The 23535-nt window shown below is 45.8% G+C and overlaps 1 protein-coding gene across 2 annotated transcripts in view; it reads right to left on the bottom strand.

Annotated features, from left to right (window-relative positions):
* CAMKK1 (calcium/calmodulin dependent protein kinase kinase 1) overlaps positions 1–23535 on the bottom strand; it is a 558925-nt gene that overhangs the window by 328024 nt on the left and 207366 nt on the right. For both annotated transcript variants that reach the window (XM_077296496.1, XM_077296497.1), the window contains exon 3: positions 21124–21171. In XM_077296496.1, the coding sequence (XP_077152611.1) occupies positions 21124–21171 (48 nt within the window). The remainder of the gene's footprint in view (positions 1–21123; positions 21172–23535) is intronic.

Below are 23535 nucleotides of genomic sequence, written 5' to 3'. Positions count from 1 at the left end.
TGATGCTACACCATTGGCAGCAAATAAACCGCAGTATTGGACACAGGTTACCATGTGCATGACTCCTGAACACCGCGAGGTGATACTTTTCCTGGTTTTACATAAAATGCATGATTTGGTTGTTTTAGGGCTGCCATGGTTACAGACCCATAATCCAGTCCTGGACTGGAAGGCTATGTCAGTCTCAAGTTGGGGCTGTTGTGGTATTCATGGGGATTCCCTGCCTGTGTCTATTGCTTCTTCTACGCCTTCGGAAGTTCCGGAGTATTTGTCTGATTATCAGGATGTCTTCAGTGAGTCTGAGTCCAGTGCACTGCCTCCTCATAGGGACTGTGACTGTGCTATAGATTTGATCCCAGGCAGTAAATTTCCTAAGGGAAGACTGTTTAATCTGTCGGTACCTGAACATACCGCTATGCGTTCATATATCAAGGAGTCTTTGGAGAAAGGACATATTCGTCCGTCTTCTTCCCCTCTTGGTGCGGGATTCTTTTTTGTGGCAAAAAAGGACGGATCTTTGAGACCTTGTATTGATTATCGGCTTTTAAATAAGATCACTGTCAAATTTCAGTATCCTTTACCGCTGTTGTCTGACTTGTTTGCCCGGATTAAGGGTGCCAAGTGGTTCACCAAGATAGACCTTCGTGGTGCGTACAACCTTGTGCGCATTAAGCAAGGTGATGAATGGAAAACCGCATTCAATACGCCCGAAGGTCATTTTGAGTACTTGGTGATGCCTTTTGGGCTCTCCAATGCGCCTTCAGTTTTTCAGTCCTTTATGCATGACATTTTCCGGAAGTATCTGGATAAATTTTTGATTGTTTATCTGGATGATATTTTGTTTTTTTCTGATAATTGGGATTCGCATGTGGAGCAGGTCAGGTTGGTCTTTAAAATTTTGCGTGAAAATTCTTTGTTTGTCAAGGGCTCAAAGTGTCTCTTTGGTGTACAGAAGGTTCCCTTTTTGGGGTTCATTTTTTCCCCTTCTGCTGTGGAGATGGACCCAGTCAAGGTCCGAGCTATTCTTGATTGGACTCAGCCCTCGTCAGTTAAGAGTCTTCAGAAGTTCTTGGGCTTCGCTAACTTCTACCGTCGTTTTATCGCTAATTTTTCTAGCATTGTGAAACCTTTGACGGATATGACCAAGAAGGGCTCCGATGTAGCTAACTGGGCTCCTGCTGCCGTGGAGGCTTTCCAGGAGTTGAAACGCCGGTTTACTTCGGCGCCTGTTTTGTGCCAGCCTGACGTCTCACTTCCCTTTCAGGTTGAGGTGGATGCTTCGGAGATTGGGGCAGGGGCCGTTTTGTCGCAGAGAGGCCCTGGTTGCTCTGTTATGAAACCTTGTGCCTTTTTCTCTAGGAAGTTTTCGCCTGCCGAGCGAAATTATGATGTGGGCAATCGGGAGTTGTTGGCCATGAAATGGGCATTTGAGGAGTGGCGTCATTGGCTCGAGGGTGCTAAGCATCGTGTGGTGGTCTTGACTGATCACAAAAATCTGATGTATCTCGAGTCTGCTAAACGCCTTAATCCGAGACAGGCCCGCTGGTCATTGTTTTTCTCCCGCTTTGATTTTGTTGTCTCGTATTTACCAGGTTCAAAGAATGTGAAGGCCGATGCTCTTTCTAGGAGCTTTGTGCCTGATGCTCCTGGAGTCGCGGATCCTGTTGGTATTCTTAAAGATGGAGTTATCTTGTCAGCTATTTCTCCGGATCTGCGACGTGTGTTGCAGAGATTTCAGGCTGATAGGCCTGAGTCTTGTCCACCTGACAGACTGTTTGTCCCGGATAAGTGGACCAGCAGAGTCATTTCCGAGGTTCATTCCTCGGTGTTGGCAGGTCACCCGGGAATCTTTGGCACCAGAGATCTGGTGGCCAGGTCCTTTTGGTGGCCTTCCTTGTCAAGGGATGTGCGGTCATTTGTGCAGTCCTGTGGGATTTGTGCTCGAGCTAAGCCTTGCTGTTCTCGTGCCAGCGGTTTGCTCTTGCCCTTGCCTGTCCCGAAGAGACCTTGGACACATATCTCCATGGATTTCATTTCTGATCTTCCGCTATCTCAGGGCATGTCCGTTATCTGGGTGATATGTGATCGCTTCTCCAAGATGGTCCATTTGGTTCCTTTGCCTAAGCTGCCTTCCTCTTCCGATCTGGTTCCTGTGTTTTTCCAGAACGTGGTTCGTTTGCACGGCATCCCTGAGAATATTGTGTCAGACAGAGGATCCCAGTTCGTTTCCAGGTTCTGGCGATCCTTTTGTAGTAGGATGGGCATTGATTTGTCGTTTTCGTCTGCTTTCCATCCTCAGACTAATGGACAGACGGAGCGAACCAATCAGACTTTGGAGGCTTATTTGAGGTGTTTTGTCTCTGCTGATCAGGACGATTGGGTGACATTCTTGCCGTTGGCTGAGTTTGCCCTTAATAATCGGGCTAGTTCCGCCACCTTGGTTTCGCCTTTTTTCTGCAACTCTGGTTTCCATCCTCGCTTTTCTTCGGGTCATGTGGAGCCTTCTGACTGTCCTGGGGTGGATTCTGTGGTGGATAGGTTGCAGCAGATCTGGAATCATGTGGTGGACAACTTGAAGTTGTCACAGGAGAAGGCTCAGCGCTTTGCCAACCGCCGCCGCGGTGTGGGTCCCCGACTACGCGTTGGGGATTTGGTATGGCTTTCTTCCCGCTTTGTTCCTATGAAGGTCTCCTCTCCCAAATTTAAACCTCGTTTTATTGGGCCTTACAAGATATTGGAAATCCTTAATCCTGTATCTTTTCGTCTGGATCTTCCTGTGTCGTTTGCTATTCACAATGTATTTCATAGGTCCTTGTTGCGGCGGTACATTGTGCCTGTAGTTCCTTCTGCTGAGCCTCCTGCTCCGGTGTTGGTTGAGGGCGAGTTGGAGTACGTGGTGGAGAAGATCTTGGATTCTCGCCTCTCCAGGCGGAGGCTTCAGTACCTGGTCAAGTGGAAGGGCTATGGTCAGGAGGATAATTCCTGGGTGGTCGCCTCTGATGTTCATGCGGCCGATTTAGTTCGTGCCTTTCATGCCGCTCGTCCTGATCGCCCTGGTGGTCGTGGTGAGGGTTCGGTGACCCCTCACTAAGGGGGGGGTACTGTTGTGAATTTGCTTTTGCTCCCTCTAGTGGTTACTAGTTTTTTGACTCTGGTTTTTCTGTCATTCCTTTTATCCGCACCTGGGTCGTTAGTTAGGGGTGTTGCTATATAAGCTCCCTGGACCTTCAGTTCAATGCCTGGCAACGTAGTTATCAGAGCTAGTCTGCTGTGCTCTTGTCTACTGATCCTGGTTCCAGTTATATCAGCTAAGTCTGCCTTTTGCTTTTTGCTATTTGTTTTGGTTTTGTATTTTTGTCCAGCTTGTTCCAAATCTATATCCTGACCTTTGTAGGAAGCTCTAGGGGGCTGGTGTTCTCCCCCCGGACCGTTAGACGGTTCGGGGGTTCTTGAATTTCCAGTGTGGATTTTGATAGGGTTTTTGTTGACCATATAAGTTACCTTTCTTTATTCTGCTATCAGTAAGCGGGCCTCTCTGTGCTAAACCTGGTTCATTTCTGTGTTTGTCATTTCCTCTTACCTCACCGTCATTATTTGTGGGGGGCTTCTATCCAGCTTTGGGGTCCCCTTCTCTGGAGGCAAGAAAGGTCTTTGTTTTCCTCTACTAGGGGTAGCTAGATTCTCCGGCTGGCGCGTGTCATCTAGAATCAACGTAGGAATGATCCCCGGCTACTTCTAGTGTTGGCGTTAGGAGTAGATATATGGTCAACCCAGTTACCACTGCCCTATGAGCTGGATTTTTGTATTCTGCAGACTTCCACGTTCCTCTGAGACCCTCGCCATTGGGGTCATAACACCTAACCACACCCCTAACCCGAACACACCCCTATCCCTAATCCCAATCCCAACACACTCCTAACCCCAACACACCCCTAACCGTAATCACAAACCTAACCAAAACCCTAACCACACCCCTAACCCTCACACACCCCTAACCCAACTGTAAACGTAATCCAAACCCTAACCCCAACTCTAGCCCTAACCCTAACTTTATCCCCAACCCTAACCCTAAGGCTAGGTTCCCATTGCGTTAATGGGATAGCGCTAACGGACAGCGTTGCACGGCGAAATTAACGCCGTGCACCGCGTCCGTTAGCGCTCCCATTGCCGGCAATGTTAGAGCGCATTGCTAGCGCGTGTCATTTTCGGCACGCGCTAGCGATGTGCCGGTCTTTTGTAGCGCGCCTCGGACGCTGCTTGCAGCGTCCGCGGCGCGCCAGAGGTCCGTTCCCCGCTCTCGCAGATCGGGGATCTGCGAGAGCGGGGACGTTAACGCGACCCCTGAACGCGGCCCTGAAAAAGACATTGCGTTAGCGCAATCCGCTAGCGCTCGCGCTAAACGGATTGCACTAACGCAATCTGAACCTAGCCTAACTTTAGCCCCAACCCTAACCCTAATGGGAACATGGAAATAAATACATTTTTTTGTATGATAAAGGGAGGTTTGATTTACTATTTATAGCGGGTTTTTATAGCGGATTTTTGTTTTGCTGCTGTCACACACTAAAAGATGCTTTTTATTGCAAAAAAAAAGTTTTTGCGTCTCCACATTTTGAGAGCTATAATTTTTCCATATTTTGGTCCACTGAGTCATGTGAGGTCTTGTTTTTTGCGGGACGAGTTGACGTTTTTATTGGTACCATTTTCAGTCACATTACTTTTTTTAGCGCTTTTTATTCCCATTTTTGTTAGGCAGAATGAACAAAAACCAGCAGTTCATGAATTTCTTTTGGGGGGGGGGGGGGGGTTTATACCATTCCGCGTGTGTTAAAATTGATAAAGCAGTTTTGGTCCACAAAGTCATGTGAGGTCTTGTTTTTTTTCCGATTTTTGTTAGGCAGAATGAACAAAAACATAAATTTCTTTTGGGGGGATGTTTATACCATTCCACGTGTGGTAAAATTGATAAAGCAGTTTTATCATTCGGCTCAGTACGATTACAGCGATACCTCATTTATATCATTTTTTTATGTTTTGGTGCTTTTATACAATAAAAACTATTTTATATAAAAAATAATTATTTTTGCATCGCTTTATTCTGAGGGCTGTAACTTTTTTTTTTCCGCTGATGACGCTGTATGGCGGCTCATTTTTTGTGGGACAAGATGACGTTTCAGCGGTAATATGCTTATTTATATCCGTCTTTTTGATAGCGTGTTATTACACTTTTTGTTCGGCGGTATGATGATAAAGCATTGTTTTTTGCCTTTTTTTTTTTTTACGGTGCTCACTGAAGGGATTAACTAGTGCGACAGTTTGATAGGGTGGGTCGTTACGGACGTGGCGAGAAATGTATTTATTGGAACAATATTTTTTTTTTCTTTATTTAGGAATTTAAAAAAATATATTTTTACACATTGTAATTTTATTTTTTTACTTTTTTACATTGTCCGAGGGTGGGACATCACTATATATTGTCAGATTGCGGATCTGACACTTTGCACAGCACTGTGTTAACTCAGCGATCTGACAGGCAGTGCTGGAGGCGCTCGCAAGCCACCTCCCTGCAGGACCCGGAAGGAACCCTGCAGCCATCTTGGATCCGGACCTGCAGGGAGGAGAACCTCGGAACAACGCAATCACTTTGCGTTGTTCTGAGGGTCTCATGGAAGCATGCAGGGAGCCCCCTCCCTGCGCGATGCTTCCATATGCCATTGGAACGCTGCGATCATGTTTGATCGCAGTGTTCCGGGGGTCAATGTGCCGGGAGCAGTCCATAACCGCTCCATAGTGCCGGATGTCAGATGTGAGTCCAGCTGATCGCATATGATGTACTATCCTGTTGATGGTCATACGGGCCCGGGTCGCCTCCAAGGGATAAACACTGCGGATCCACAAAAGATTCTGCAACATGTGCACATAGCCTAAGTTTGAAAACTGTGACATTTTCTAAATATTCGCCTAATTTCCAAAATTTTCACAAATAAAACGCAAGTCATATCGAACAGATCTCAGAATCACCAGGATCCGTTGAAGCGTTCTAGAGTTATTACCAAATGAAGTGACAATGGTCAGAATTGTAAAAATGGGACTGATAATGAAGGTGAAAACAGGCTCGGGGGTCAATGCGTTAAAGAATTAAAATTCATCTGAGCACGTATGAGCTAAAAATGTAAATGACTAGTGCATTATAGGTCACCATATCGCCCAAAAGATGAAGCCTGGTGTAATTGTATTACTTAATACCTTAATATTCTCAGCCTCTATCTGGCATTGATGTTGTTACCATCACAAGGCATCATCTGATAAAAGGAGATGATTTGACATAAAAGCTCATTCTGCCAGAGAGTCGGTCTACGCTTCATATGTCTGTTTTCCAACAATCATCAAACAAGCCATCTACTTCAAAATACAGCAGACAGAATTACAGCGTGTTCTTGTTTTATTCATGAATTCATTTTGATACAAGATGCAAACAAGCATTATGTGTAATGCCTTGGGATGGAGAAGACATAAATGCAGATTTGTTCAGCTTCAGTCTTGTGAAACTTTTTTTTCTTAAAACAAGACAGTACAAATTAATGGTAATTATTTCTGATTTAAAGGATGTAAGCTTCTGATTTTTTCCCCGATTTCACGAATATAACTGAAAAAGAAAAGATGTGTTTTATCATCTCTGTACGTAATAAGAGATATGTAAGACATAAATGGCCATAACCCAATGCTTAAACTTTACCTTCTGTTTCAAGGATAGTCGCATGTGTACCATTATATGACTTGCATTTTTATCAGTTTTTGCCTTTGCAGAGTCCATCCCTAATTTTAAGTAATGTTTACGCAACAGAATGTAGACAAACTACAATGATATCTCTTATACACAGTACACACAGACATGATTCCTGCTCTGTTATCTATGTAGAACATGTTTAGAAGCAGCAGAGGCATTGCGGACATTCTACCGCAGTACTGAGCAGTGTAGCTATGAATCCAGTTCTGAGATAAGATTAAAAAAAGTAGAATATAAGCACTATCTCTGCCTCTTTCTCTTTCACTCTGCCCCCCATTCACAGACTTCAATAGGCAGCTGTAATCTGATTAATTAATGAGCAGGCAGCCTGTGTTTTCCCAAACAAGACAGATTTTACCTGTATTTAATAGTAAATTATGACTTCAGTAGGCAGGAAGAAGTAGTAACAGCTCTTCAGTAGAGAAAGGAGCGCTGGAATATTACAGCTCTGCAAAATGTTCAGTTTGCCTGATTTTTCTCTTTATAGGTGTTACGCTCGCACCGACAGGTTGGCGCGAGCGTGGAGGGTGTGGCCCCACTGTGCCACAAACCAGACTACCCTGAAAGGGGTGTGACTAAGCAGCTACCTTGGTGTTCACTGGAGCCTCTGATGGCGAGCTCAGGCTTGTGCGGCAGGCAGCTGCCAAGTACCACTCCAGGGTGGTGTCTGGCTGTGGCTGCTGATCCCACTGGGGGATGGAGCGCTAGGACAGGAGCAGGCAACAGGCTTGACTGGCAGGCACAGCAGACACTGGCAGGCGGGCACGGCAGAGACACTGGCAGGCGGGCACGGTAGAGAAACTGGCAGGCGGGCACGGCAGAGACACTGGCAGGCGGGCACAGCTGAGACACTGGCAGGTGGGCACAGCTGAGACACTGGCAGGTGGGCACGGCTGAGACACTGGAAGGCGGGCACGGCTGAGACACTGGCAGGCAGGCACGGCTGAGACACTGGCAGGCGGGCACGGTTGAGATACTGGCAGGTGGGCACGGCTGAGACACTGGCAGGCAGGCACGGCTGAGACACGCAGGCGGGCACGGCTGAGACACTGGCAGGTGGGCATAACTGAGACACTGGCAGTTGGGCACGGCTGAGACACTGGCAGGTGGGCACGGCTGAGACACTGGCAGGCAGGCAAGGCTGGCACTCTGGCAGGACAGGCGGGCATGGCTGGTACTCTGGTGGGACAGGTACTGACTTGGTAGGGGCAGGAATACAGGCAGGTATATGGAAACAGGTAGGGGCCTGTTCAGACTGGAGGGTATATGGTACAGGTAGGGACCTGTTCAGGCTGGAAGGTATATGGGAACAGGTAGGGACCTGACCCACAGGTTGCTGAATGGAAGTAGAGCAGGACCGCAAGGTTGCGGAGCAAGGCAGAGCCGCAAGGAGCGGAGCAAGGCAGAACCGTAAGGAGTGGAGCAAGGCACTACCGCAAGGAGCGGAGCAAGGCAGAACCGCAAGAAGCAGATGCAAGGAAGAACCGCAAGGAGTGAATGCAAGGCAGAACCGCAAGGAGCGGATGCAAGGCAGAACCGCAAGAAGCAGAGCAAAGACCAGAACCGCAGGAGGCCGGAGCAAAGACCAGAACCAAAGGAGGTGGAGCAAAGACCAGAACCAAAGGAGGCGGAGCAAAGACCAGAACCGCAGGAGGCAGAGCAAAGACCAGAACCACAGGAGGCGGAGCAGAGTCGAAGGAGGTGGAGCAAAGAGGAGCGAACACAAGGAAACACACAGCGCAATAGGAAAGGCTACAGACATGGATACAAATGAACACAGGTATAGGACTAGGTTCAGACAGGGTCAGGAACGGGACAAGGCACAGACACAAGGACTTAGACCAGGGAACTAAGCCCCACTGGGTGGCCTAAACAAGAAACACAGGTACAGGCCAGGGTACGAAGCCCCTCTGCGTGGCTGACACAAGAGAAATAGCAAGACAGGACCTGCACCTCAGCAGCAAGACACTAAGTTGCTCAGGCATCCTCCCATGGGCAGAGATGCCTTAAGTACCTGAGGCCTCTTGACAATTGGCTGGGGACACCTTAGGAAGATGCACACTGACTCAATAAGAGCCAGGGAGTGCCAGCGCTGCCCCCCCTATGCACACAGCCAGGAAGTTTGCAGAGAACAGGCAGGACAAATGAAGGCACCCATCATGGAGCCAGCAGAAGGCAGAATTTATCTCATGGGCCGGAGTAGTGTGTAAGTTGGTGTGTAAGGCAGGTGGGGGATGGGAGGCCAAGCAGTGGCAGAGTTGTTACAATAGGTATATTTTTGAGTAAAATGTAAATTGTTCATTTATCCTATAAATTTCTGACAACATGTCTCTGAATTTCCAAGCAATAAATTTTGTATTTTTTTCTTAAAAGGAGAAATGGTCAAAATTTTAAAAAAAATTGCTCTCAGACCTCAAATAATGCAAAGAAAACACGTTTATAATCATTTAGAAACAACAATACTAATGTTTTAACTCAGGAAGAGTTCAGAAATCAATATTTTATGGAATAACCATGATTTTTAATCACAGGTTTCATACGTCTTGGCATGCTTTCACCAGTCTTTCACACTGCTTCTGGCGCAAACATTTAAGCAGTTCTTCTTTGTTTGATGGCTTGTGACTATCCATCATCCTCTTGATTACATTCCAGAGGTTTTCAATGGGGTTCAGGTCTGGAGATTGGGCTGCCCATGACAGAGTTTTGATGTGGTGGACTCTTAATTTTTGCCAGAGCCGTATTTCTTTGTTTGCTTTTGGATCGCCCCCCTAGGGCAGTGGGGTACTCCGGAGCCGGGTCCTTCGGCTCTCGGCGGGGATGTCAAGGTGGCTGACCCGGTCCGTGGCCCTAGGGACGTCCGTTATAAATGGGGGAAAGGTCTTTAAAGGGATAATGCTCGTGACGCCACCTGTGGTATTCGGTCAGGGTGACCGACGCAGCTTAGGGTTCCGCTGGGGTGATGTGATGGCAGCTAGATAGTACACCTTCCCACAGGTGAAGTGTATCCCCAGGGCTTCCCAAAGTGTAGATGGTGGATGGTGTGAGGCGCAGTGAAGAGCGAGGACACAAGGTTGCAGTCTCTTTACCTTTACTAAAGGCTTCAGTGTCCACAGTCCAGGGTACGGACCACAGGGTAGGCAGAGTCCGGACGGTCTGAAGGCAAATCCAGAGTCCCCTTATCCAGGTGGAAATCAGTAGCCTTCCTCTAGAGCCTGGGTGTTGTAGTACCTCCCTGCTGAGCTTCTCGGTAAGGTCCTCACAACTATTGTAGATGTTATGTCTCTTTCTCTCTGTCCCCCTGATGGATAGGATAGGACAAACCCATATGACTGATGGCCTGAGGCTTTTTACAGGGACTCTATCACGCCCCAGCCCCCACAAGTTGCCACCATGCCTCCTGGGTATAAGGTCAGGCAGCTAACATGGAATTAACTGTCCTGCCAGTCTCTGAAGTAAAGCGTAGAGATCCTTACTCCCTCGGTGTTCTGGCTACCAGATTCCTGCGCCTCAGAAAGGAGGCAGCCTTTTACAGGGCAGAACTCCTTCTGGATTCCTCTCCTTTTTGTTATGATCCTTAGTGGTTGAGGATCACAAATTACTCCAGCAAGGTGACTAAACATAGGACAAGCTCTAGGGAGGTGGAAAACTGGACTGACCGCAAAACTGAACCTATCCAACCACACTAGAGGCAGTCGGTGAACGTGTCTAAAATCCTAGACGTCTCGAGCCAGCCTGAGGAACTAACTACCCCTAGAGAGAAAGAAAGACCTCTCTTGCCTCCAGAGAAATAATTCCCAAAAGATATAGAAGCCCCCAACAGATAATAACGGTGAGGTAAGAGGAAGGCACATACACAGGGGTGAAAGCAGATTCAGCAAAAGAGGCCCACTAATTCTAGATAGCAGAAAATAGAAAAGGGGTCTATGCGGTCAGTAAAAAACCCTTACAAAATATCCACACTGAGATTTCAAGAACCCCCACACCAACTAATGGTGTGAGGGGAGAAACTCAGTCCCCTAGAGCAACCAGCAAGTAAGAAATCACATTTTAACAAGCTGGACAAAAAAACATGATGAACGCTGATAATCAGAAACTGAACAAACAAAAACTTAGCTTGTCTTGGAGAGACTGGGAGCAAGGTAGTCACCAGGAATCTGAAGAGCACTGAATACATTGATAGCAGGCAAGGAACTGAGTATCCAGGTGAGCTAAATAGAAAACCAACCAAGGACAACGAACCAGGTGATGAAGCCAACCTGCAGAAAGACAACACTACACAGTACCGCTTGTGACCACTAGAGGGAGCCCAAAAATAGAGTTCACAACAGTACCCCCCCCTTGAGGAGGGGTCACCGAACCCTCATCAAGACCCCCAGGGCGATCAGGACGAGTTGCGTGGAAGGCACGAACCAAATCGGCCGCATGAACATCAGAAGCGACAACCCAGGAATTATCCTCCTGACCATAGCCCTTCCACTTAACCAGATACTGAAGTCTCCGTCTAGAGACACGAGAATCCAAAATCTTCTCCACCACGTACTCCAATTCGCCCTCGACCAGCACCGGAGCAGGAGGCTCAACAGAAGGAACCACAGGTACCACATACCTCCGCAACAAAGACCTATGGAACACATTATGGATGGCAAACGATGCCGGGAGATCCAAACGAAAAGACACCGAGTTAAGGATTTCCAAGATCTTATAAGGACCGATGAAGCGAGGCTTAAACTTAGGAGATGAAACCTTCATAGGAACATACCGAGAAGACAGCCACACCAAATCCCCAACACGAAGTCGGGGACCCACACCGCGGCGGCGGTTGGCAAAGCGCTGAGCCCTCTCCTGTGACAATTTCAGATTGTCCACCACATGGCTCCAAATCTGCTGCAACCTATCCACCACAGAATCCACCCCAGGACAGTCAGAAGGTTCATCCTGACCCGAGGAAAAACGAGGATGAAAACCAGAATTGCAGAAAAAAGGCGAAACCAAAGTAGCAGAACTAGCCCGATTATTAAGGGCAAACTCGGCCAATGGCAAAAAAGTCACCCAATCATCCTGATCAGCAGAAACAAAACATCTCAAATAAGTCTCCAACGTCTGATTAGTTCGCTCGGTTTGGCCATTAGTCTGAGGATGGAAGGCCGACGAAAAAGACAAATCAATGCCCATCTTAGCACAAAAAGTTCGCCAAAACCTGGACACAAACTGGGATCCTCTATCAGACACAATATTTTCAGGAATGCCGTGCAAGCGAACCACATTCTGAAAAAATAGAGGAACCAAATCGGAGGAGGAAGGGAGCTTAGGCAAGGGCACCAAATGGACCATCTTGGAAAAACGATCACACACCACCCAGATGACAGACATTTTCTGAGATACTGGCAGATCCGAAATAAAATCCATGGAAATGTGCGTCCAAGGCCTTTTCGGGACAGGCAAAGGCAAAAGCAAACCGCTGGCACGAGAACAGCAAGGCTTAGCCCGAGCACAAATCCCACAAGACTGCACAAAGGAACGCACATCCCGCGACAAGGAAGGCCACCAGAAGGACCTAGCCACCAAATCTCTGGTACCAAAAGTCCCAGGATGACCCGCCAACACCGAAGAATGAACCTCGGAAATAACTCTGCTGGTCCATCTATCCGGGACAAACAGTCTCTCTGGTGGACAACGGTCAGGTCTATCCGCCTGAAATTTCTGCAGCACTCGTCGCAAATCTGGAGAAATGGCAGACAAAATCACTCCCTCTCTGAGAATACCAGCCGGCTCAGAAACTCCCGGAGAGTCAGGCACAAAACTCCTAGAAAGTGAATCAGCTTTCACGTTCTTCGAACCAGGCAGGTACAAGACCACGAAGTTGAAACGGGAGAAAAACAACGACCAACGAGCCTGTCTAGGATTCAGGCGCTTGGCAGACTCGAGGTAAATCAGATTTTTGTGATCAGTCAGGACCACCACACGATGTTTAGCTCCTTCGAGCCAATGTCGCCACTCCTCAAATGCCCACTTCATAGCCAACAACTCCCGATTACCAACATCATAATTTCGCTCGGCAGGCGAAAACTTTCTTGAAAAGAAAGCACACGGCTTTATCACAGAGCCCTCAGAGCTTCTCTGCGACAAAACAGCCCCTGCTCCAATCTCGGAAGCATCAACCTCGACCTGGAAGGGGAGAGAGACATCTGGCTGACATAAGACTGGAGCTGAAGAAAACCGGTGCTTAAGCTCCCGAAAGGCCTCCACGGCCGCAGGAGACCAATTAGTCACATCAGAGCCCTTCTTGGTCAAATCCGTCAAAGGTTTAACCACACTAGAAAAATTAGCGATGAAACGACGGTAAAAATTAGCAAAACCCAAGAACTTCTGAAGACTCTTAACAGACGTGGGCTAAGTCCAGTCATGAATAGCCTGGACCTTGACTGGGTCCATCTCCACAGTAGAAGGAGAAAAAATAAAACCCAAAAAGGAGACCTTCTGTACTCCGAAGAGGCATTTTGAGCCCTTCACAAATAAAGCATTAGCATGCAGGACCTGAAACACCATCCTGACCTGCTTCACATGGGACTCCCAATCATCAGAAAAAAACAAAATGTCATCCAGATAAACAATCATAAACTTATCCAGATATTCTCGGAAAATGTCATGCATGAAGGACTGAAACACAGAAGGAGCATTAGAGAGTCCAAAAGGCTTCACCAAGTACTCAAAATGGCCTTCGGGCGTATTAAATGCTGTTTTCCATTCATCTCCCTGCTTAATGCGCACAAGATTATACGCACCACGGAGATCTATCTTGGTGAACCAACTGGCACCCTTAATCTGAGCAAACAAATCAGACAATAGTGGCAAAGGATACTGAAATTTGACTGTGATTTTATTCAGAAGGTGATAATTTATACACGGTCTCAAAGAACCGTCCTTCTTGGCCACAAAAAAGAATCCTGCACCAAGAGGGGAAGAGGATGGGCGAATATGTCCCTTCTCCAAAGACTCCTTTATATAACTCCGCATCGCGGCATGCTCTGGTATAGACAAATTAAAAAGTCGTCCCTTAGGGAATTTACTACCAGGAATTAAATTTATAGCACAGTCACAATCCCTATGAGGGGGCAGGACACTGGACCTGGGCTCATCAAATACATCCTGGTAGTCAGACAAAAACTCAGGGACCACAGAAGGAGTGGAAGAAGCAATAGACACCAGTGGAGTATCGCCATGAATTCCCTGACAACCCCAACTAGACACAGACATAGCTTTCCAATCTAAAACTGGATTATGAGCCTGCAGCCATGGCAGACCCAAAACGACAATATCATGTAAATTATGCAGAACAAGAAAGCGAATCACCTCCTGATGAACGGGAGTCATGCACATGGTCATTTGCGTCCAATACTGAGGTTTATTCTCAGCCAATGGCGTAGCATCAATTCCCCTCAGAGGAATAGGAAATTCCAAAGGCTCCAGGACAAAACCACAGCGCCTGGCAAATGACAAATCCATCAGATTCAGGGCAGCACCCGAATCCACAAAGGCCATAACCGAGTAGGGCGACAAAGAACAAATCAAAGTAACAGACAAAATAAATTTAGGCAGTATAGTACCAATGGTGACAGGTTTAGCAACCTTTTTTAAGCGTTTAGAGCATGCTGAGATAACATGAGCAGAATCACCACAGTAAAAGCACAACCCATTTTGACGTCTATGACTTTGTCGCTCAATTCTGGTCAGAGTTCGATCACATTGCATAGACTCAGGTCCCTGTTCAGAAAATACCGCCAAAGGATGAGCAGATTTGCGCTCCCGCAAACGCCGATCAACCTGAATGGCTAAAGCCATAGAATCACTCAGACTTGTAGGGGTGGGGAACCCCACCATAACATCCTTAATGGCTTCAGAAAGACCTTCTCTGAAATTTGCAGCCAGGGCACACTCATTCCATTGAGTAAGCACTGACCATTTCCAAAATGTTTGACAATACACCTCTGCTTCATCCTGCCCTTGAGAGAGGGCCAGCAATGCTTTTTCTGCCTGATTCTCAAGATTAGGCTCCTCATAAAGCAATCCAAGAGCCAGAAAAAACGCATCCACATTAAGCAATGCAGGATCTCCTGGCGCCAGAGAGAAAGCCCAATCCTGCGGGTCGCCACGCAACAAGGAGATAACAATTTTTACTTGCTGAGCAGAATCACCAGAGGATCGAGGTCTCAGAGATAGAGATAACTTACAATTATTCTTAAAATTCTGAAACCTAGATCTATCTCCAGAAAACAACTCAGGAATGAGTATCTTTGGTTCTGACATAGGGCTATGAATAACAAAATCCTGAATATTTTGCACCCGTGCAGCAAGACGATCCACACTAGAAGTCAGAGTCTGAACATCCATGTCTGCAGCTGAGCTCAAAACCACTCAGAGTTCAAGGGGATGAAAGAAGCTAGACAGACTGCAGCACAAAAAAAATGTACTCAGGTCTTCTTTTAATCCCACTTCTACGATGCATAAAACACTTTTTGGCCTGCTATACTGTTATGATCCTTAGTGGTTGAGGATCACAAATTACTCCAGCAAGGTGACTAAACATAGGACAAGCTCTAGGGAGGTGGAAAACTGGACTGACCGCAAAACTGAACCTATCCAACCACACTAGAGGCAGCCGGTGAACGTGTCTAAAATCCTAGACGTCTCGAGCCAGCCTGAGGAACTAACTACCCCTAGAGAGAAAGAAAGACCTCTCTTGCCTCCAGAGAAATAATTCCCAAAAGATATAGAAGCCCCCAACAGATAATAACGGTGAGGTAAGAGGAAGGCACATACACAGGGGTGAAAGCAGATTCAGCAAAAGAGGCCCACTAATTCTAGATAGCAGAAAATAGAAAAGGGGTCTATGCGGTCAGTAAAAAACCCTTACAAAATATCCACACTGAGATTTCAAGAACCCCCACACCAACTAACGGTGTGAGGGGAGAAACTCAGTCCCCTAGAGCAACCAGCAAGTAAGAAATCACATTTTAACAAGCTGGACAAAAAAACATGATGAACGCTGATAATCAGAAACTGAACAAACAAAAACTTAGCTTGTCTTGGAGAGACTGGGAACAAGGTAGTCACCAGGAATCTGAAGAGCACTGAATACATTGATAGCAGGCAAGGAACTGAGTATCCAGGTGAGCTAAATAGAAAACCAACCAAGGATAACGAACCAGGTGATGAAGCCAACCTGCAGAAAGACAACACTACACAGTACCGCTTGTGACCACTAGAGAGAGCCCAAAAATAGAGTTCACAACACCTTTTGCTATGACTTCGTTTCTCACTCTCTGCAACACAATTCCCTTCTGATGTCTCTTTCTTTGGATGCTGCCGCATGTGGGGCAGGCGCAGCTCCGTGGCCTTCTGTCTTGGCCTCTGACAGGATCCCACCCCTGTCAGGGACCCACTACCTGAGCGGAGCCCAGATAGCAGCTCACTAGACTCAGCCCAGCCAGCCTCCGCCAGACTGGTGCTGACTGGGTGAAACCCAGCTCGCTTCTGCCTAACTTCCTGTCCAGACTCCCAGTTTTACCTAATTGTGAGGAGTGCCCTAATAGATAGAAGCATAGCTCCCCCTTGCGGCCTGGAGTGTGAAGTGTGTTGTGTGGTTTGTGATACCTGGTAAAGAGATCTCCTTTATTGCCCTCAAACGTAACATCACTCCCCCTGGTGGAAGAATAACATTACTGCAACGACCAGGACTCTGGGGCGCTGCACTTTTATTATTGATTTATGCAAAATGTATTATGATAGTAAACATTTAAATATGCTGGTAATTATTCATATATAGAGCACAAAAGTGTACTAATAAACTGTCATGTCGGACGCTGTTCAGACTAGGTCGTCCGACAGACAGCAGTAATTCCGCTGTTGACCACTATTTGCTCATTGGCGTCTGCTAGATTTTGTCTAGCTGTTCCGGGGTTAATGTACCTGATCTTCGGATTGGAAGCTGGGCCATTCCCATGGCCTTTAAATAGTTCTCCTGTTCATTGGGCGTCGCCGATTATAGCTTCTCTCTTGTGCATTGTTATCTCGGTCTGGAGTGGAGAGCTGGTTTGGAGATTCGTTGGTGGTGGTGTATTTTCCTCTGTCTTATTTACTCCTTCCTATATTTGTATTTATTTTGCCCTGCACATTTATAGTGTATTCCTGAGTGACTGCGGCGTGGTGTATATTTTCCTTTATCCTTGTCTGTTCTATCTGTGGGTATTGGAATATTACCTCTTCACTGGGTGGAGGGCGGAGGTATCAGCCTAGGGTTATTACAGGAGTTAGGGTGAGGTTCAAGGCCTGGACATGCACACCATCAGTGTAAACTCCAGGTAGAGGGTCAGTCAGGATTTCCCTAGTCTGAGGGAAACTGCAGGGGCCCGGGTTTTTAGCTCTCGCTCACCTAGTTCCCCCGTGACATAAACACTGTAATCTTATAGGATTACAGAGCAGTAAGGTGCGTGTAAATGTTTGCAGCCAAATATTCATATTCACTGAAACGTGCTTCAAAAATATCTGCTCACTTTAGACTCTCCACACTATTCTACATTTATTAAAATTTCCATGAATGAATTAATCACTATTTCCTAATTTTATTGTGGGTCTGCAGGCTAATCCTAGGCTCTTTTCACAAGGAGTTGAAAAGTCACAGATGATGGTATATGTTGGATGGATTCCGAAGCGTAACTGCGACAGATGCCCCTACATAGACATACAGTGGTATCTGTGCCAAAGGATAAAAAGAGATGTTACTGGACATCATGGTAAGAAACAAAATCACAGTCTACACTAGTTTTATGCCATATATTGGCTTACAATGTGTAAATGGGGGCTACATACAAATTTTACATATCCGCTGGAAGTTTTCCTGGCATATTCAGCAGGCTCAGCAAATACAGTGAAGTACCGGTAATAGTTGAAATCTCTTCTTAGGAGAGGCTCATCTTGCAGAGATTGCAATTTGCCTGTATGAATCTTTATCAGCTTTACACACATGGATACTTTAGCTTCTTCTGTGCAGCTTGTCAAAACTGTTCACACTTTTAATTTGTATGGGGAATGAAAAGTTATTTTTAAGTCCAAGAGCAAATTCCCAGTTGGCCAAGAGGTATTAACAATGATCTGGCCACGCAAGGAATTTTCCGAGTTAGAAATCATGATGAACAGTGTAAATAACTGAAGTGATCCTTCTTTATAAAATGATGTTCTAGAAAATGTGGCAGATCTAAAGTCAGACAACCTTATCTACACCTACTACAATCAGCCAAGACCTTATCAAAGACTTTCAAGCAAGCAGTTATGTGCTTACAAGTACTGTCCAAAACTGAATTCTCCAATATTATATCTATGTTCTCTGTGACAGCATCTCATACAGAGACTATCAGGGAAGGCCAGTGTTACCACGGAAGTGTTTGGGTGTTTGGTTGGGTTTTTGTTCATGTGATCTGCAGTGGCAAGTGTCATAGAGAAAAATTAAAATACATACAGAGATCTCCAGGCAAGGGACATGTTCCCTTGACATTGAACATATAGGGAACTGAGAAAAACTAATCATAACAGGGGAAGAGAGAAAGAGCTAACACCCCCATCTCCATTAAAGTAGAGTCTCCCTGCAGTGACCAGGTAATTACAACAAGGAGATTTGCTAGGAAGAAGGCCCAAAAGGCTGAGATTCAGTTACACAAAGACATAAGCTTCCTGTGATCACAGATCTTTCATAGCCCAGTCGGTGCCAGTGATCTGTGATGAATATTGGGGTGTGCATTGAACCGATATTTATGGGAGATATATTTTTGGCGTTGTAGTGAAGGGATGAACAAAACGAATTCACTCAGATCACTGGAAGACCATTCGAACCCCTACAACTTAACAATGGTGCGATTGATGATGCTATCCAGGTCATGTTTGATCTCTATATAAAGGTAAAATTGCAATAAGGAACATGATGACAATATCTACCACCTGGGACCTCAAGGAACAAAAATATCCTGTAAGGTGGGGATCACATAAAATTCCAAAAGACTTGGCAAATCCCACAATCAGCCCCCACACCAGTTCATTAAGGGGAGGTATCTGGGCACAGCCTTGAGCTAATAAAAATTAAAGTTTGGGTCTCCTGTCTTTGTTCATTCTGGAAGTCAGAAGTTCACTGTGAGAGTGTTCCATTTTCCCAAAACGGAGTACTTCCCTCTGCTAAGCTCTGAGCCATTTCCATGACGTCAGGTTTAGCAATACTCTTTTGTTAGTCCTTTTAATTTCATGTAATTGTATATATCGTATTGTTTTGTTTCTATTTTGTATCATTTTTGTATATTTCTTATAAACTTTGCTTACCTTTCTGCATTAAATATATAAAACGTAATAGCTCTGTTCCTTTTGGTTTGTAAACCACACCCTTGAAGCCATATGCTACCCATAACGGGCTTCCAATCAGCCTGCACAACCGATTGGTGGTGGCAGCTAGTAGCAATTCAATTATTTTTGATATTGTGAAGTTGGCAGTTACCGTACTAGGGTGTATATATTATATATTATATATATATATATATATATATATATATATATATATATATATATATATATATATATTCACTGCGTTGGAATCGGAGGTGTGTATACCACATGCTCACTGGGAGATCCCCAATAATTTTGACAAACTGGTAGCAGTGGTGGGATTTGCGTGACCTCTCCTGGCTGTTATCCTTGACAACCGTTGGCAGTGGTGGAATATGAGAGACTCCTGGATGTTATTCTTGACAGCAAGCTAAAGAAAAGTTTGTGTCTATTTGCCGCTGCAGAGTTTCCTGAGGCCTCTCACAGATTTGCTGCAGAAATCTGGTACATGTGAACCAACCCTAAAATACAAATAGCCTCTTCAGAGAGGAAGCAGATAGGAACTTTAGTGCCATCTATTGGAGGCAGTGATTCTAAAACTCAATATCAATTTAAAGATTCTTGCTGCATGACTTAAAGAGTTATTTTCAAGTTGTTTCTTAAGCAGCACACAGCTTTCCAGTCGTTCACTTCCTGGTTTGTGCCAGGACGGCACTCCTCCTCATGTGACAGTTCTGGTGAAAAACAGAGCTGTAGTATTAGTCCGAAGTAACACTACCATAGAATACGGACGAGTACTGTGCGATAAAACATCGCATAGCACTCGGCCCAGTGTCAATTTATGGGTCAGATCACATCTGCGATTATTTTCTCATGCCAAATCGGCATGCGAGAACAATCGCAGCACGCAGCGATTGGCACCGAGACTCGGTCTATGGGTGCGAGTGACACAACACACATCACTAGCTATCATCTGAATGCGGTACGATATACGACGAAGCTGACAGCGGAGGAGATGGAGAAATTACTTTTTCCGCCTTCCCCGCAGCTGTGTTCCAATCCTCTCAGTGCTGAGATCTCATCTCCCGAGATCTTGGTGCCGAGATCTCCATCTGCGCATGTGCCCCCCCCGCTGGACATTTTCCCGGAGTCCATCGCACAAGGAAACCAAGGAACTGCAGGGGCTCTGGCCTTTCACAAAATGTTGGCAGAGCCCCACCCCCCGCAGCACTGGAGACACCTGCAGCACCACCGAACACCCCAGCAGCACCGCCGGGCACCCCCACAGTACCGTACACCCGCAGCAGCATCAGACACCCGCAGCGGCGCGACGCACATCGGAACACCCCCTCATCCCAGCCTGCAGCATCACCTCACTCCAGCCACCTCCAGCAGCAACCCTGCTTCACCGCAGCCACCACCCCCGGTAAGCAATAAGACGCATGGATTATAAGAAGCACCTCCATTTTATTTAAAAAAAAAAAATCCTATTTTTCTCCTCAAAACTTGGGGTACGTTTTATAATCCGGAGCGTCTTATAACCTGAAAAATACGGTAAATTCCCAGAGAAGAATTGAAAGGCCTGTATGTCTCCAGTTTGGTGCTCTGCACAAGGAAAAACTTTGCCCTTTAGACCAATTTTCAACTCTACAAACAGCTACATCCTTTAAAAACATAAGAGGCATATACCAGTCATATATTCTAGCTAATATGCCGAGTCCGAGCCTATTCAGTCAACTTGTTAACCAAAAAGGACCATAAAATTAAGGACTCTTTTCCACAAAAGAAAAAAAGAAATATAAATTAAATAAACAAAGGGAACTCGGCCAACAACTGATTGTTCAAAGTGAATTGAAAATTGTTATTAAGATACCCCACATGGTAAATAATTGTCAGCCACAAAACTGTCTAGACAAATTATTTTTTACTATTCATCCAAGTTAGAATACACAAAATAAACAATATTGTATACTTACTTTACCAATTTCGCTCTGAAGTTTGTACTGGTTCAACTGTACACAATCCTAAAAAAAAAATGAAAAAAGTAATTGTAAAGCAAGTTAAAGTATTATTCCTCATCCATAAAGAGATCCAGTGGGCAACCGATCTGAGTATATAAAGCCGCTTACACATCACATTCATACACAAAGGTGTGAACTGAAAAGGGTTAATTTAATGACTTGGTTGGATTCTATCACTTTAAAATAAATTCTTAGTTTAAGCTTTGATTTATTCTTTCAGAAGGGAGGTATCAAGAAATGCCAGGTACATGGTCACTTACCCAACTTGTTTCTTCACAACTGGTTTTGATTCCAGAAATGTCTATGACCATTTAGAATTGAGAGTCCTCAGTGGTTGATACCTTTTAATGGCTAACTGAAAAGATGGTAACAAATTGCAAGCTTTCGAGACTACCCAGGTCTCTTCATCAGGCACAGACTAAAACAAATTCTGAAGAATCACATATTTATGCACAACATAGTATAGGAAAAAAAAAAAAAAGGGTGAGGGGAAAAAAGCCCATGGATAAGCCAGGTGACATGAAGCAGAATTACCATGGGTGATAAACAGTTACGTCCATAAATATTGGGCCAATTCTTAGATAAGGAATGTTTTATTGTCCTGTGATTAGGGTCTGTTGTGATGACCATTTTAGCTTTCTTCCCAGAGACATGAGGTGGGCCAAGTGGTGAATACAAAAGTAAAGATTAGACAAACAGTTGTGCCTAGATGAAGTTGTAGGATACAATGACTACTTTTTTGTCTGGGTCCCTGCTGTATGTGGGGAGTGGAGTGCTGAGTATAAGGGCAGGTGCAGACGAGCGTATTTTTGGTCCAAGTGCAATCCGACAAAACATTGGATCACACCCGGACCAATGTTAAACTATGGGGCCGTGCACATGTGCAAGAGATTCTTTGGACAGAGACCGTCTAAGAAAAAAATATAATTGTATGCCCAAGTTTGATCCGATATTCGGCCATGGAAAAAAACGAGTCAGTGGAAAACATCGGACAGCACTTGGATGTTATCTGAATGCAGTCCGATTTTCGCATACCGAAAGAATGGAGAAGAAGTTTTTTTTTCTCCATCTTCTCCTGATCCAAGAGAATGGATCACACTATGCTCACACTCTGATTCCAGTTTGATCAGAGTGTCTTTTGCATAATCAGCCTGATTCTCTTGACTTGGAGAATCTGCAGTCGTCTGCATCTGCCCTAATACAGTGGCGAGCAAAAGAGTAACAATGTAACTTCACTTTCAGGCTCCATAGCTCACTATCCACTACTGCTTTTAAGTTGAGACTACCATCTACTATATAATTGTCTAAGGGTCACTTCTGTCTTTCTGTTTGTCCTTCTGTCTGTCTGTAACGGAAATCCCAAGTCGCTGATTGGTCGCGGCAAAACAGCCACGACCAATCAGCGATGGGCACAGTCCGGCGGCAAAATGGCCGCTCCTTTCTCCCCGCAGTCAGTTGCCGCTCCATACTCCCCTCCAGTCAGCGCTCACACAGGGTTAATGGCAGCGTTAACGGACCGCGTTATGCCGCCGTGTAACGCACTCCGTTAACGCTGCTATTAACCCTGTGTGACCAACTTTTTACTATTGATGCTGCATATCATAAATAGTAAAAAGATCTAATGTTAAAAATAATAAAAAAATAAATAAATCATTATATACTCACCTTCCGGATCCAGCCCAGGCCTTTCCCGCTCCTCGCGACGCTCCAGTGACCGATCCATGCATTTCGGTCTCGCAAGTTGATGACGTAGCGGTCTCGCGAGACCGCAATGCACTCTTGGGAGCAACGGGGACAGTTTGGTCGCTCCCTACTCCCCTGCAGTCAGTGCCCCCTCTATACTACCCCCCGAGTCAGCGCCCACCGCCCACATAGCGTTGTAGCAGTCCGTTAAACCGACTGCGTTACACCGCGGCATAACGCGGTGTAACGCAGTCTGTTAATGCTGCTATTAACCCTATGTGACAAACTTTTTACTATTGATGCTGCCTATGCAGCATCAATAGTAAAAAGATATAATGTTAAAAATAATTAAAAAAAATAAAAAATCGTGATATACTCACCTTCCGTCGCCTCCGCAGCAGCTTTTCCTGCAGCTCGCGATGCTCCAGTCCCACCACTTCGCTGATTGTTCGCGACCAGCTGGCGCGACCAATCAGCGACATTGGCGCGGGATTTAAATTCCGCTTCGCTGATTGCTCGCGCCCATTTGTCGCGACCAATCAGCGGCATTGCCGCGGGATCTAATGTTAAAAATAATTTAAAAAATAAAAAATCATTATATACTCACCTTCCGGATCCACCCCAGACCTTTCCCGCTCCTCGCGATGCTCTGATGACCGGTCCATGCATTGCGGTCTCGCGAGA

Source organism: Ranitomeya variabilis, chromosome 3, assembly GCF_051348905.1.
Source record: "Ranitomeya variabilis isolate aRanVar5 chromosome 3, aRanVar5.hap1, whole genome shotgun sequence".
Classification (NCBI taxonomy): domain Eukaryota; kingdom Metazoa; phylum Chordata; class Amphibia; order Anura; family Dendrobatidae; genus Ranitomeya; species Ranitomeya variabilis.
The sequence above is the reverse complement of the archived record's forward strand: the minus strand, read 5'-3'. Positions and strand labels throughout refer to the sequence as shown.